The following is a 14,603-nucleotide window of genomic DNA, read 5'->3' as shown; positions in this document are numbered from 1 at the left end:
TTGGAATTGATTCCATAATATTCCATATAGAACTGCTTTACTTTTTAAAATAACAGCTTTATGGCAATACTTCACAGATCATATAATTCACTCATTTATATTGTACAACTCATTGTACAATATAAATATAGTATAGTTTCAGAATTTTAGAATACATTTTAGAACATTTTCATCATCCCCCCAAAAACCTATAGCTTTTAGCATTCACTCCTTGTTTGCCTCCAGTCTCCCCAGCTTCTGGCAACCACTAATCCACTTTGTGTCTCTGTAGATTTCCCTATTCTGGGACAGTTAATGTAAACCAAATCATAAAATATTCAGTCTTATGTGACTGTTTAATGGCTGAATTAAAAGACGGTAATGTCTGTCTTATGGGTGTATCATAATGGATTTATCCTGTTGCCTCTTAATGGACAGTTAGATTGCTTCTGATCTTTTGTCATTACAATTAATAATGCAGTGACAATATTTGTATGTAATTTATATGTGTATGAGTATAATGAGAATAATTCTGGGAACAAAACTGCCAGGACTCAAAGGGTATATGCATTTTAAAATCTGACAAATAGTACAGCATTGCATTTATTTCTGTAGGATACCTTAAATGTCCAGCCCTCCCTTTAAGTTGAAGAGCTTTTTTTTTTTTTTTTAAAGATTTTATTTATTTATTTGATAGAGATCACAAGTAGGCAGAGAGAGAGGGGGAAGCAGGCTCCCCCGCTGAGCAGAGAGCCTGATGTGGGGCTCGATCCCAGGACCCTGAGATCATGACCCGAGCCAAAGGCAGAGGCTTAACCCCCTGAGCTACCAGGCGCCCCAGTTGAAGGGCTTTTATGTTTACTGCTTGGAGAAAATCTTGTTGACAGATGTTTGCGTAAGCTTGGCAGCTGCCCAAAACAGGTATTATTCTAGGTTTTCTTATGTGCTGTTTGGTTATGGAATTGATTTTTCACACTGTTTCCCTGTACATTTCTGCTAACATAGTATTAAGATACCTGAATTTGGTTAGGTTAAAATTTTGGTCTAGTTTTTGGCGACAGCCTTGTTTGTTCTCCTTTGAAAAAAAAAATGTCTGGGGTTATTTTAATTCTTTCTATATACCAGAGAATCAAAACCTGAGCCAGTAGATGTATATATCAAATAGTATATATCCTATGATTATTAATATTGGTGATAGCCTAAAATTCTGGTATCTTATTTAAATATATGGTCTGTGTTGTATATAAAAGCTTTCTAAACTAACATAGTGATCAACTAATATGGAAATGAGATGCTATTTATTTATATAACTAACCAAAAAAAAATGGATAAAAAAAACACATTTTCTTTATAACTTACCAAATATAAATTCTCACTGGACAAGAACCGTGTAGTTGGTTTTATATGGAAGAGTATATCGGTACCTTTTAATTTATTTTTATTATTTATTTTTTTTTTTTTTAAGAGGGGGAAAGTAGGGGATGGGGCAGCAGGAAAGGGAGAGAGAGAGAGAATCTTAAGCAGGCTCCACACCCAGCACAGAGCCCAAACAGGGCTTGATCTCACAACACTGAGATCATGACCTGAGCCAAAATCAAGAGTCTAAAGCTTAACCGACTATGCCACCCAGGTGCTCCTATCTGTACCTTTTTAAAAAAGATACACTGAGTGTGTTGTCATGTATGTGGAACTAAAATGGAAGTATCCTTATTCTAAGTGGAGGGTGTGTCATTTCAGTTATTTATTTGTGGGCTTAAGGAGTGATAACTTTGTTTCCAGCTGGAAACCTCTAATTGTCCAAGTGATCAATAATAACATCATTTGTTGGACAGTGGCACCTACGGGTAATTTAATATTCTCATAACCCAGCTTGAAAGGCATTGTAAATACATACATAGTAAAGTGAGTAGGAGAACAAAATTTCCAGAACTTTATAAATAAAGTGACAGAATGTTATGGATGAGAGTCCTATCGGGTCAAGGAGAAAGCACAAACTGGAGAGCAGTACAAGCACAAAAATGAGTATATGAAATGTTTAAAGACTGCTGATATCTCTGCTGAGGTCCTGTGATATATGATAGAGAAGCCAATAGGCTGTTTATATGCAGTGACCTGGGTTGTCAATATATTTATAAGTGGGGATCACATGGTTTATGAGCTATAGCATAAAATGACATCGAAATTTAGTTGTGCCTGGGATCTTTTGAAATTAGCTTCACATTTTTTAAATCTGATTTCTAATAAGTTTGGTAAAGATTTACATTTTTTTTTAAAGCAGATTTTTAGGACAGTAAATTTATTCTGTATGATACTATAATGGTGGATATGTTATGCTACATGTTTGTAAAAACATAGAACTATATGCCATCCAAAGGGTGAATGCTAATGTAAACTATGGACTTTACTTAATAATGTATCAATATTGAACCATCAAATGTACCACCCTAAGGCAAGCTATAAATAATTGGGGAAAATAGGACTAATGTAATAAGGAAATATATGGGAACCCCCTCTACTTTATGTTCAGTTTTTCTGTAAACCTAAAACTGCTCTAAAAATAAGTCTATTAATTAAAAAAAAAAGCTGCCGATAATGATGAGAGAAAGGCTCTTGGGTCTTTGGATATTCTTGGTCTCCATATCAGACATCAGAATCAAAGAGGAAAAGCCAATATTGGTGAATTAATCCCTTTCTTTCAGCTTGGCCTCTGATGCCCACTTTTAGTCTTTGTCTAGCATTCAGGGTTGGCTAGCAGCTGTCCCACAAGGATTGTCATTATAACTATCCATTCATAGACCTGGGGAGAATCTGTGGCAGACTTTCCCTTGTGAAATAATACCCTTATGTTCCAGGCTTGAGCAGTGGAGGGATAATATTCATGTGAGGTGGGTGTTTGGACATCATGATTCCATTTCTGGACTTCTTGCAATCATTGTTGGACTCAGATGATACCTCTCCTTCTCAAATTTGACCAAACGTGAACACAGACTCTGGTAGGGCTGAATCTAGGCTGTAATGTTGAACAAGAACTTATCAAAAACTTCAAGATATTAGCCTTTATCTATTTCATGTATCTGGCTTATTTGATTGTTTTTTGGAATATAATCTGTTGTCATGGCCTGTATGTATGAGGCATAAGACTTCTTTCTATCTCACTGAAATTCTTAAACTTATCTCACTGTCTAGATCTCTCTTCCTATCCAAGGTTTGCCTTTCTGTACTAAATGCTCTGTTCTATATCTGCCTTTTTTTCCAAGATGGAAATGCCTTCACATGGCCTCTCACAGATTGTGTGGCCTTACTTTTTGTTTCAAAAGGGACAAGCATGTAAGGCCTGACGTTGACCCAAATCTGTTTCTTTCTGCCCAGAATGAATAAAAACCTAGATTAGCATCAGTGCTTCCTGATTTGGAGCTATTCTAATTATCCACCCAGCTACCAATGTAGGAACCGAGGGTTCTTTTAGGGGAGCTCCCTTTCCTAATCTTCCAGTACAGTTGTCATTAATGAGGCATACTTTTCATCCTCGAATCATAGTTTTGTAGAGCTAAAAGATATCTCAAGGGTCCATCATTTTCAATCTACTTCACTTATTTTATGATGCAGAAACAGTCATACAGTTTTAGGTACCACATGACTTTACTTGGGTCCTAGCTTTGATAGTAGTAGCAGAGCAGGGAACCAGAATCTAATTTAATATGTCCTAATCAAGTGGTCTTTTTAATCACAAAGTGCTGCTTTTGAGAAAAAGTCCCCAGAACCAGAAAAAGCTCACTAGACGTTGAGCCTGGAATTTGCTAACTCATCATTACAGGGTCTTCCTTGCAAAAACATTTTTACTATAGTTTTTATGAATTAAAAAAAATATATTTATTTACTCTTGAGAGAGATAGAGAGAAAGAGCTGGGGGAAGGGCAGAGAATCTCAAGAAGACTCCCTGCTGAGTGAGGAGCCTAATGCGGGTATCGACCCCATGACTCCAAGATCATGACCTGAACTGAAATGAAGTCAGACACTCAACTGACTGAGCCATACTGGCACCCCAAGTTTTTTCTTTTATTTAAGATTAAAATACATTATTGAATTTCTGCTGAGGGTGTTGAGAGTTAGTGGGGAAATATTTTATGCCAGTTTTTCTAGAATTCAAAACAACCTTTGAATAAAGTAGGTATATCATGAACTCCTTGTGAAGATAATGTAATCTTTAAATGTTACATTCATAATTTTAATTCATTCAGCTTTTTGAATGTGTGAGGTGAGGGTTTTTTTTTTTCCTAATACACTCTGAGGTGTTTTTGAAAATAAATGTGTCCAAAGATGTAAAACTTTGGATAACAGGAAGTCCCATGATAGTGCTTTTTAAGGTAATTGGATTGCCTATTGATTATTATGACTCTTCACTGTAGATGAAGTTTCATTTACTGTTCACTTGAAATTCTGCTTGTCCAGTGTTCTTCTTATCTCTGTCAGCTACTTCTCTTTATTCTTGCATTCCATCTGGCCATCTCATTGTTCTTTCTTTTTTTTTTCATCTCATTGTCCTTAAAGAAGAAAGGGATTGAAGTAAATGGGGTGGACTTTTTAAAAAATGTGGTAAGATTTGGGTGCCTGGGTGACTTAGTGGGTTAAAGCCTCTGCCTTCAGCTCAGGTCATGATCTCAGGGTTCTGGGATCAAGTCCTGCATCGGGCTCTCTGCTCAGCAGAGAGCCTGCCTCCCTCCCTCTCTCTGCCTGCCTCTGCCTACTTGTGATTTCTGTCTGTCAAATAAATAAATAAAATCTTTTTTTTTTAAATAAATAAAATCTTGAAAAAGAATAAAAATAAAAAATGTAGTAAGATTTAATGGCAGGTAAGGTTGTATTTCACAATGTAGTCTCACAATGAAACACATAAATAGTATAACATTATTTTTTTATTCCAGGTCCTCATTTCAGAGAATCTGAAGTTAATACTGTGCATCTTTTTCAATAACTTTTTATTTGAATACAAAGATAGTATACATACATTGTAGACAATTTGGAAAGTATAGACAAATCCAGAGAAGAAAGTAAAAATCATCACTTGTAAATCTAGTATTTAGTGATAATCACTGTTAATATTTGGTGGTTGTTTTAGTCATTAGTATATACATATTTTGTTTTCTTTTTAATGGGGTTATAATGCATTTGTAACCTCATTTTTAATAGGCAAATACTATTTTCCTCTTTAAAAGTCCTTTGTAGATTCATTTTTAATAGATGCATATTATTCTACAGTATGGCTGTACCAGGATTTCTTTAAACAGTTTCTTTTTGAAAGATACTCAGCTTGTTTCTAGTTCTTCCATAAGAAAGCTGTCACTGTTGCAGGCTTCATGTTAGGAAAATCTGTGATTGTTTCTTATTAGACTTTTAAGGAAATTTTAAAAATTTGTAAGTGAAACCTAAGGCAAAGAAAAATTAAGAACATAGTATTACATAATAAACCAGTGACCTTATGTTAATTCTTAGTACAGTGTTTAGTTCACATTTATCCTCATACTTCAAATGGCAGCGTATTTAGATTAATTTACAGTTTGAATTAAAATGATTTAATTTTAACACAAGCCAGTCTGAAAACTGTTTTTTTTTTTTTGAAAACTTTTTGAGGTTGCACATTGAACTACACTTCACATGTCTGACTTTTAGTCCATGTATTTTTCGTGACCTTAAAATTAAAAAAAATCTTTTTTATTAATTTCATGAGGATTAATTATTTATTCTCTTCTTTAAAAGTTTTAAATGAGTTGTGTACAGTATACTGATTTTTTTAAGTTGAGTATTGGTAATATGTGTTCATCTCAGACTGATCTGACAAGATTTTCTTAATAAATTTATAGTTCTGGCATAGATCTATGATATGAATCATTTAGAATTGGTTGTCTAATATATTATGTGGTACTTTATACCACAGAACCATATACTTTAGAAAACCAGTGCCATGTTAAAGTTTGAATTTTCAGTATATACTTGCATCACAGTAGGATCATGCCATAAGATTTTTTTCTTATATGAATATTGGAAATACTGGTCTTTCTCATCATCAGCTATCTTAGCTATAGCAAACAAAACTAATTTTTGTCAGAAGTGCCTCATCAGTTTATGTGACTGCTTTTTTCCCTCTAACCCTATTACCCCTCTACTCCCAATCAAGTGAAAATTCCTTCTTTGTGGTACTTTATGTATAAGGGTATTCACCAGATGACCTTTTATTATATTTAGGGATACAGGTGTGTGTTTCTTCCATAAACTACAGGTTCCCTAAGGAATGAATTTTCATGTTTGTATCTACCCACTTATATTGTGCTAGGAGTTGGGCCAGTTATTTGGGAGTCACATGTGTTGGTGTTCAGTAAATTTTCATTGAGTTAAATTGAATAAAAATGTAGACTTGGTTGCTTGATTGCTAGCAGAACTCTGTATTTCCGAAACAAGTTTGTTAATAATCTCAAAATTATCAGGAGCAAATTTATTTTTGTTTAAAATTGAGCCGACGGCTTGGTGCCTACTCTTTTCAACTAAATAAACATTTCTCTTTTAGGATTTGTTCACACAGATATGACGAAAGACTTGAAAGAAGAACATTTAAAGAAAAGTATCCCTCTTGGGAGGTTTGGAGAACCTATTGATGTGGCACATGCGGTTGTGTTTCTTTTAGAATCACCGTATATTACAGGGCATGTTCTGGTAGTGGATGGGGGATTACAACTCATGATATGATTTACAGATTATTCAGTTATAATAGTGATTATAATCAAGGGTACAGTTTGGCTATTGACAGTCATACCTGTGCGGGTGACATTTGCTAATTAGAGCAATTGATGATACAAGTATTGATTTTCATCTTTATATGAATATATCTGAAAAGAGCACTGTCTAACCATTTGTGTTTCCTAAGTGTTATGTACCTTATAGGCTCTAGCAATGTTAGTATATAGACATTTGCAAATGATATAAATGGACACTAATTTATATTTTTGGTCTCAAAAGTGCAAAAATTATATAATCTAATTGGGCATGAATTATTTTATTGTATCAGTCAAAATTCTCTAGAAGTTAACGTTTGGGCCATTGCTAAGATAGGAGTATTTATAGGATATTATTTAGTTGTCAGTACTTTAGCAGTCCTGCCAGTTACACATTATATTCCTTTTCCATATACCTTAGAAGAACAGTATTTATACAGGTTGAAAAAAAATGATCAGTTTGGCATGAATTTAGAGCCCGGTTTCTTTGAGTGCATTATTCCTGATAAAGCGGCTGGACAAAATAATTCACAAATACAAATTCACAAATACAGATGCGGTATAGTTGACTGATTCTTTAGAAATTCTCAAAGATGATAAAGATTAACCCTTAAGGTTTTAAGATCTGGTATAGGAATGAGCTGAGTTCTTATCAACTTAGGAAATAGAAGTAGTTTTTTTGTGTAACACTCAGTTTAGCAAACTACTTAAAAATAGTATAACAAATAATGACATTTGAAAAATCAAGAGTATTTTGTATGATTGAATATAATATGATTTTTTTACCCTTAAACTTCAGAAATGCTTAATTACAGAAATATGTAATTACAGTAATAATTAATTACTACTGAGTCATCAAAAAATGATAAATAAATATGCAGTAGCAATGAATAAGATGTATTCATAAGGAACAGTTAAAGCATTACTTTTAAGAGAAAATATCTGCCTGAGAATAGAAGTAAAGACACAAATTGAATGTAAAATATCAGGCAATATTTGTTTTGCATTGAACTCTCATATTGAATTCTTTTGTGGGGAATAATAGGATATTTTAAATAATGTGGAGGATAATGTCACTGGATTCATGTTGATTTTTATTATTTATCATTTCAAAATATGTTTTAAATATTTACTGCATTTTAAAAAGTAATCTTTTAGAGTTTTATTAGCGTGGAACATTATTTTATTTAAACAGATTTAATTTTATATTGCAAGTCAGTGCAAAGGTGTGAGGAGGTTGTACTAAATAAATGCAATGTGATAAAGATAATAAAAATAAAAAAGTAAAAGGTAATAAAAGATCTAAATTGTACATTAAGCTTCCTGACTCAAAAATTATTTTAAATTTATTTTCAAAATAATTTTTACTTAGAGAAGTCTATTTAAGAGTGAGGAAGTTATTAAGTGTGAGTAAAATGAGTATTATTAATCAAACTGCTTACTAAATGCATGCATGGTAATAGATAGGATTTATCAAGCATTAACGGTTCTAGGCACATAAAAGAAATGGAGCAGTGAGGATGGTTTCAAATGCTGTAGCTGATGCTTTTAAGGTAGGAGAGTCTGTGGAGACAAAGTAGGCCGTTTTTCTAATGCTGCCTCACCGGCACACCTTTAGCTACCTGCATTTCTTCGCATAACATCCTCCTCAGGTTAGAATTTCCTTCTCCGGATACTTCATCTCTGAAATCATCAGTGAGGGTGATGTGACTGGTGATGAGGAAGAAACCAATATATTTCATTCAATTAGTGACATTAAGCTACAGATAGGTTTAACCTTTAAAAGTGTATATTTAAACCTTTTTAACTGATACATCTCCCTCACACAGGCCATATCAAAGTAGTAGAATATGGGAAGAGATTTTGAAATAGGTAAAATAAGCCTTCACTTTTCCACTCCAGGTGAATTCACTTACTTTCATGGACCTGGTAGAACTTGTAATTTAATACTTGTGTCCTGTTGCTCAAATCAGTTGGCAGCTGTTGTGTATGTTCAGCCACTCAAGAACTTCTGTGATTTCTTAACAACTTAACATACATACAGTTGACCTTTGAACAACATGGTTTTGAGCTGTGTGGGGCCACTTAAATGGGCATATTTTATAGTACACTATTGTAAATGTATTCTATGATTTTAATATTTTCTCTAGCTTTATTTTGAGAATACAGAATATATTCATCTTACAAAAAATGTGTTCACTGTTTACGTTATTGGGAAGGCTTCCAGTCAACAGTAGGCTATTAATGATTATGTTCTTGGGCATCAGTTATAGGTGAATTTTAGATTGTGCGGGTGATCAGTGCCCCAACCTTCTGCATTGTTCAAGGGTGAACTGTATACAAATTATTTAATAATTAAATTTCTTTTATATTTGTTTTATCTTTCTACTACATTGTAAGCTCCTGAGGGTAGAGACCATACTGTGTTTTCATTTATTTAGCTACTGAACTCAAATATTGGTTGAATACCTGCTAAATATCTGGAACTTCTTTTGATACCCCCACTTTGCCTAGTCATCCCTGAGTACACTGGATATGCTCCATAAATAACTGATAAACCACTATGATTTTTTGATTCAAGATCCATTCAGGAGTCCATTACTCTGTGCTATAGTTGGTGATAGTCACTGAGATACATTTGTTCTCTCAGTATGCATCCTGGAATATATATATATTTTTTAATCAAATCCCTGTGACTTAATCTTTTTTGATAATTTATCTTTTTTTGTAATTTATCTCTGATTTTGATGTTTACTTTCCATTTAAAATTGAATTTGCGATCCTAAGTCAATCAATTGTTTTGTGTTAGGTAGGATACCTTAGTTCAAGTAATTACCAGGAATTTGGCTTAGAATTCTTGGGCTAATAACCCAAACGGGGGTGGTTATCAGTATTACCTGTAGAACTTTTCTTTTTAATTGAAAAAAAATAGTTCCTTTAGTTGAAGTGTGGTTAACACACAGTATTGGATTAGTTTCAGTAATTCAATATAGTAACAGTAATTCAACAACTTTATATGTTATGTTCTGCTCACCAAAACTGCAGCTACCATCTGTTACCATATAACACTATTATAATACCATTGACTGTATTCCCTATATTGTACCTTTCATTCCTGTGATTTATTCATTTGGTTATTGAAAGCCGGTACCTCCCATTCCTCTTCACTCATTTTGCCTACCTCCCCCCATTGATATGACCTCTGTATTTAGGGCATGTTTTTTGCTTTGTGTGTGTGTGTGTGTTTTGATTCCACATGTAAGTGAACTCCTATACTATTTGTCTTTCTCTGACTTATCTCACTTAGGATAATACCCTCTAGATCCATTCATGGTGTCACCAGTGGCAAGATATCATTCTTTTTATGGCTGAATAATATTCCATTGTGTATATATACACCGCATTTTATTTTTCCATTCCTCTTTGATGGGCATGTGGGTTGCTTTCATATTTAGGCTGTTGCAAATAATGCTGCAGTAAGCATAGGGCACATATATCTTTTTCAGTTAATGTTCTCATTTTCTCTGGGTAAATACCTAGTAGTGGAATTACTGGATAATACGGTATTTCAATTTTTAGTTTTTTGAGGAACCTCCATACTGTTATTAGCAGTGGCTGCACCAATTTACAACCCACCAACAGTGTACAAGGGTTTCTTTTTCTCTACATCCTTGTCAGCTCTTGTTTTTTCTTGTCATTTTGATTTTAGCCATTCTGACAGGTGTAAGATGCTATCTCATTGTAGCTTTGATTTACATTTTCCTGATAATTAGTGATGTTGAGCATCTTTTCATATGTCTCTTGACCATCTGTATGTCTTCTTTGAAAAAATGTTCATTTAGGTCATCTGCCCATTTTTAAAGGGATTATTTGGGGGTATTTTTGGTGTTGAGTTACGTAAGTTCCTTATACATATTGGATATTAATCCTGTATTGGATATATCATTTGCATATATTTTCTCCCACTCAGTAAGTTGCCTTTGGTTTTGTTGATTTTTTAATTTTTCCTGTGCAAAAGCTTTTTAGTTTGATGTCCTAATAGTTTATTTTTGCTTTTGTTTTCTTTGCCTGAGGAGACTTATCTAGAAAAATATTGCTAAGACTGATGTCCAGGGTATTACTGCCTGTGTTTTCTTTTTTTTTTTTTTTAAAGATTTTATTTATTTATTTGACAGATGGAGATTATGAGTAGGCAGAGAGGCAGGCAGAGAGAGAGGGGGAAGCAGACTCCCTACTGAGCAGAGAGCCCGATGCAGGGCTCGATCCCAGGACCCTGAGATCATGACCTGAGCTGAAGGCAGAGACTTTAACCTACTGAGCCACCCAGGCGCCCACTGCCTGTGTTTTCTTTTAGGAGTTTTATGGTTTCAGATCTCCCATGTAGGCCTTTATGTCATTTTGAGTTTATGTATTGTGTAAGAAAGTGGTCGAGCCCCATGTCGAGTTCTGCTCAGGAGGGAGTCTGCTTGAGGATTCTCTCACTCTACCCTTTCCCTCCCCCTATTCACTTGCTCACTTTCTCTCTCTGACATAATAAATTTTTAGAAGGTGGTCCAGTTTTATTCTTTTCAGTGTAGCTGTTGAGTTTTCCCAACATCTTTTATTGAGGACTGTCTTTTCTTCATTGTATACTTTTATCACCTTTGCCATTGATTAATTGATCAAATAAGTGCGGGTTTTTTCCTGAGTTCACTATTTTGTTCTCTTGATCTGTGCATCTTTTGCTAGTGCCATTCTGTTTTGATTACCGTAGCTTTGTAATATAGTGTGAAATCTGGGATTGTGATACCTCCAACTTTGTTCTTTCTTAAGATTATTTTGGCTATTTGGCATCTTCTGTGGTTCCATCCAAATTTTAGTATTTTTTTTTCTAGTTCTGTGAAAAATGCTCTTGGTATTTTGATAGGTTGCACTGAATCAGTATCACGGACAATTTTAACAATATTAGTTTTTCCATCCCATTAACATGGACTCGCTTTCCATTTATTTGGCATCTTTAGTGTCTTCCATGAGTGTTTTATAGTTTTCACAGAATAGGTCTTTCACATCCGTGTTAAGTTTATTCTTACGTATTTTCTTTTTGGTGCAAATGGAAATGTTTTCTTATTTCCTCTTTCTGCTACTTCAGTGTTAGTGTATAGAAATGTGACAGATTTCTTTATATTAATTTTGTAGCCTACAACTTTACTGAATTCATTTATCAGTTCTGTAGTTTTTTTAGTGGATCTTTAGGATTTTCCATATATTACATTTGCAGATATTGACAGCTTAACTTTTTCCTTTCAGTGTGGATTTTTTTTTTTTCTTGTCTGATTGCTGTTGCTGGGACTTTAAGTATTGTGTAGAATAAATGGGGTGAGAAAGGATATCCTTGTCTTACTCCCAATCTTAGAACTTTTTCATCCTTAATTTTTCACCATTGAATATGATATTAGCTGTGGGCTTTTCATACATGGCCTTTCTTATGTTGAGGTATGTTCTCTCTAAACCCACTTTGTTCAGGGTGGATTATGAATGAAGATTGAATTTTGTCAAGTACTTTTTCTGCACCTGTTGAGATTATATGATTTTTTAAAAAGTTTTAATTTTAATAATCTGGTGCTCATCACAAGTGTATTCCTTAATCCCCATCACCTATTGCACCCATTCTTTCATCCAACTCCCCTCTGATAACCATTAGTTTTTCTCTGTAGTTAAGAGTGTGTTTCTTGGTTTGCTTCTCTTTTTTTCACCTTTGCTTTGTCTTAAATTCCACATACGAGTGAAATCATATGGTATTTGTCTTTCTTTGACTGACTTATTTCACTTAGTAGTATACTCTCTAGCTCTATCCATGTTATTGCAAATGGCAAGATTTCTTTATTTTTTATGGCTATATAATATTCCATTGTAGATACATTTATATCTGTATATCTATATTTACATGTATTTATCTGTCTATCTCATCTTCTTTATCCATTCATCAGTGGACTTGTGGGCTGCTTCCGTATCCAGGCTATTTGAAATAATGCTGCTTTAAGCATAGAGGTGCATGTCCCTTTGAATTAGTGTTTTGTATTTTTGGGTAAATAGCTGGAATGCAGTTGCTGGATCTTAGGTTAATTCTGTTTTTAACTTTTTGAGGAACTTCCATACAGTTTTTCAGAGTGGCTGCACCAAATTGTGCCACCCAGGCGTCTTTTTGAGTTTATTTTTATATGGTGTAAGAAAGTGGTCCAGTTTCATTCTTCTGCATGTGGCTGTCCAATTTTCCCAATACTGATTGTTGAAGGGACTGTCTTTTTTCCACTGGATATTCTTTCCTTGTTTGTCTAAGATTAGTTGACAGTAGAGTTGAGGATCCATTTTTGGGTTCTATTCTGTTCCATTGGTCGATGTGTCTGTTTTTGTGCCAGTACCATACTGTCCTAATAATTACAGCTTTGTAATACAGCCTAAAGTCTGAAATTGTGAAGCCTCCAGCTTTGTTTTTCTTCTTCAACATTCCTTTGGCTACTAGAAGTCTTTTTTGGTTCCATATAATTTTTAGGATTATTTATTCCAGCTGTGTAAAAAATCCTGGTTGTATTTTGATAGGGATTGCATTGAATGTGTAGATTGCTCTAAGTAGCCTAGCCACTTTACCAGTATTTGTTCTTCAGTGCATGAGCATGGAACATTTTCCATTTCTTTTTGTCTTCCTCAGCTTCTTACATAAATGCTCTCTAGTTTTCAGAGTATAGATCCTTTATCTCTTTGTTTGAGGTTATTCCTAGATATCTTACGGTTTTGATGCAGTTGTAAATGGGATCGATTCCTTGATTTCTCTCTCTTCTGCTTTATTATTAGTGCATAAAAATGCAGCTAATTTCTGGACATTGATTTTATATACTGCTACTTTACTGAATTTATTCTTTCAGTTTTTTGGTAGAATCTTTCGAGTTTTCTATGTATAGCTTCATAGTTGCAAAGAGTGAAAACTTTACTTTTTCCTTACCAATTTGGATGCCTTTTATTTCTTTTTGTTGTCTGATTGCTGTGGCTAGGACTTCAGTACTATGTTGAATAAAAGTGGCGAGAGTAGACATCTTTGTCGTGTTTCTGACCTTAGGGGAAAATCTTTTAGTTTTCTCCTCCCAATAGTTTATTTTTACTTTTGTTTCCTTTGCCTCAGGGAACATATCTAGAAAATAGTTGTTATAGCCAGGGTCAGAGAAATTACTGCTTGTACTCTCCTCTAGGAGTTTTTATGGTTTCAGGTCTTGCATTTAGGTCTGTAATCCATTTTGAATTTATTTTTGTGTGTGGTGTAAAAAAGTGTTTCAGTTTCATTCTTTTGCATGTAGCTTTCCAGTTTTCCCAACAGCATTTGTTGAAGAGACTCTCTTTCCCATTGAATATTCTTTCCTGCTTTGTCAAAGATTAATTTATCATATAATTTTGTGTTTACTTCTGTATTTTTTGTTTTGTTCTATTGATGTACTTGTCTGTTTTTTGTGCCGGTACCATACTGTTTTGATTACTACCGCTTTGTAATACAACCTGAAATCCAGAATCGTGATGCCTCCAGCTTTGCTTTTCTTTTTCAAGATTGTTTTGGCTATTCAGGTTCTTTAGTGGTTCTATACAAATTTTAGGATTGTTTGTTCTACTTCTGTGAAAAATGCTGGTGGTATTTTGATAGGGATTGCATTAAATGTGTAGATTGCTTGTGTAGTATAAACATTTTAACAGTATTTAACATTTAACATTTTAACAGTTCTTTTAATCCATGAGTATGGAATGTCTTTCCATTTCTCTATATTGTTTTCAATTTCTTTCATCATTGTTTTGTAGTTTTCAGAAGATGGGTCTTTCACCTCTTTGGTTAGGTTTATTCCT

At 34.0% G+C, this 14,603-nt stretch overlaps 1 protein-coding gene across 4 annotated transcripts in view; it reads left to right on the top strand.

The window, feature by feature from the left end:
- Positions 1-14,603, top strand: part of CBR4 (carbonyl reductase 4) — a 114,813-nt gene that overhangs the window by 14,653 nt on the left and 85,557 nt on the right. The window contains exon 5 of one of the 4 annotated variants that reach the window (XM_004758115.3): positions 6,539-8,061. The exons of the other annotated variants lie outside the window; for them this stretch is intronic. Within the exon in view, the coding sequence (XP_004758172.1) occupies positions 6,539-6,717 (179 nt within the window). The 3' untranslated portion in view covers positions 6,718-8,061. Of the gene's footprint in view, positions 1-6,538; positions 8,062-14,603 lie in introns of those variants that run through there. 4 annotated transcript variants of the gene reach the window in all.

The sequence above is a fragment of the Mustela putorius genome, unplaced genomic scaffold (assembly GCF_011764305.1).
Source record: "Mustela putorius furo isolate JIRA1106 unplaced genomic scaffold, ASM1176430v1.1 tig00000242_pilon_pilon_pilon, whole genome shotgun sequence".
Taxonomy (NCBI): domain Eukaryota; kingdom Metazoa; phylum Chordata; class Mammalia; order Carnivora; family Mustelidae; genus Mustela; species Mustela putorius.
Note: the sequence above shows the minus strand (reverse complement) of the source record. Positions and strands in the feature narration are given on the sequence as shown.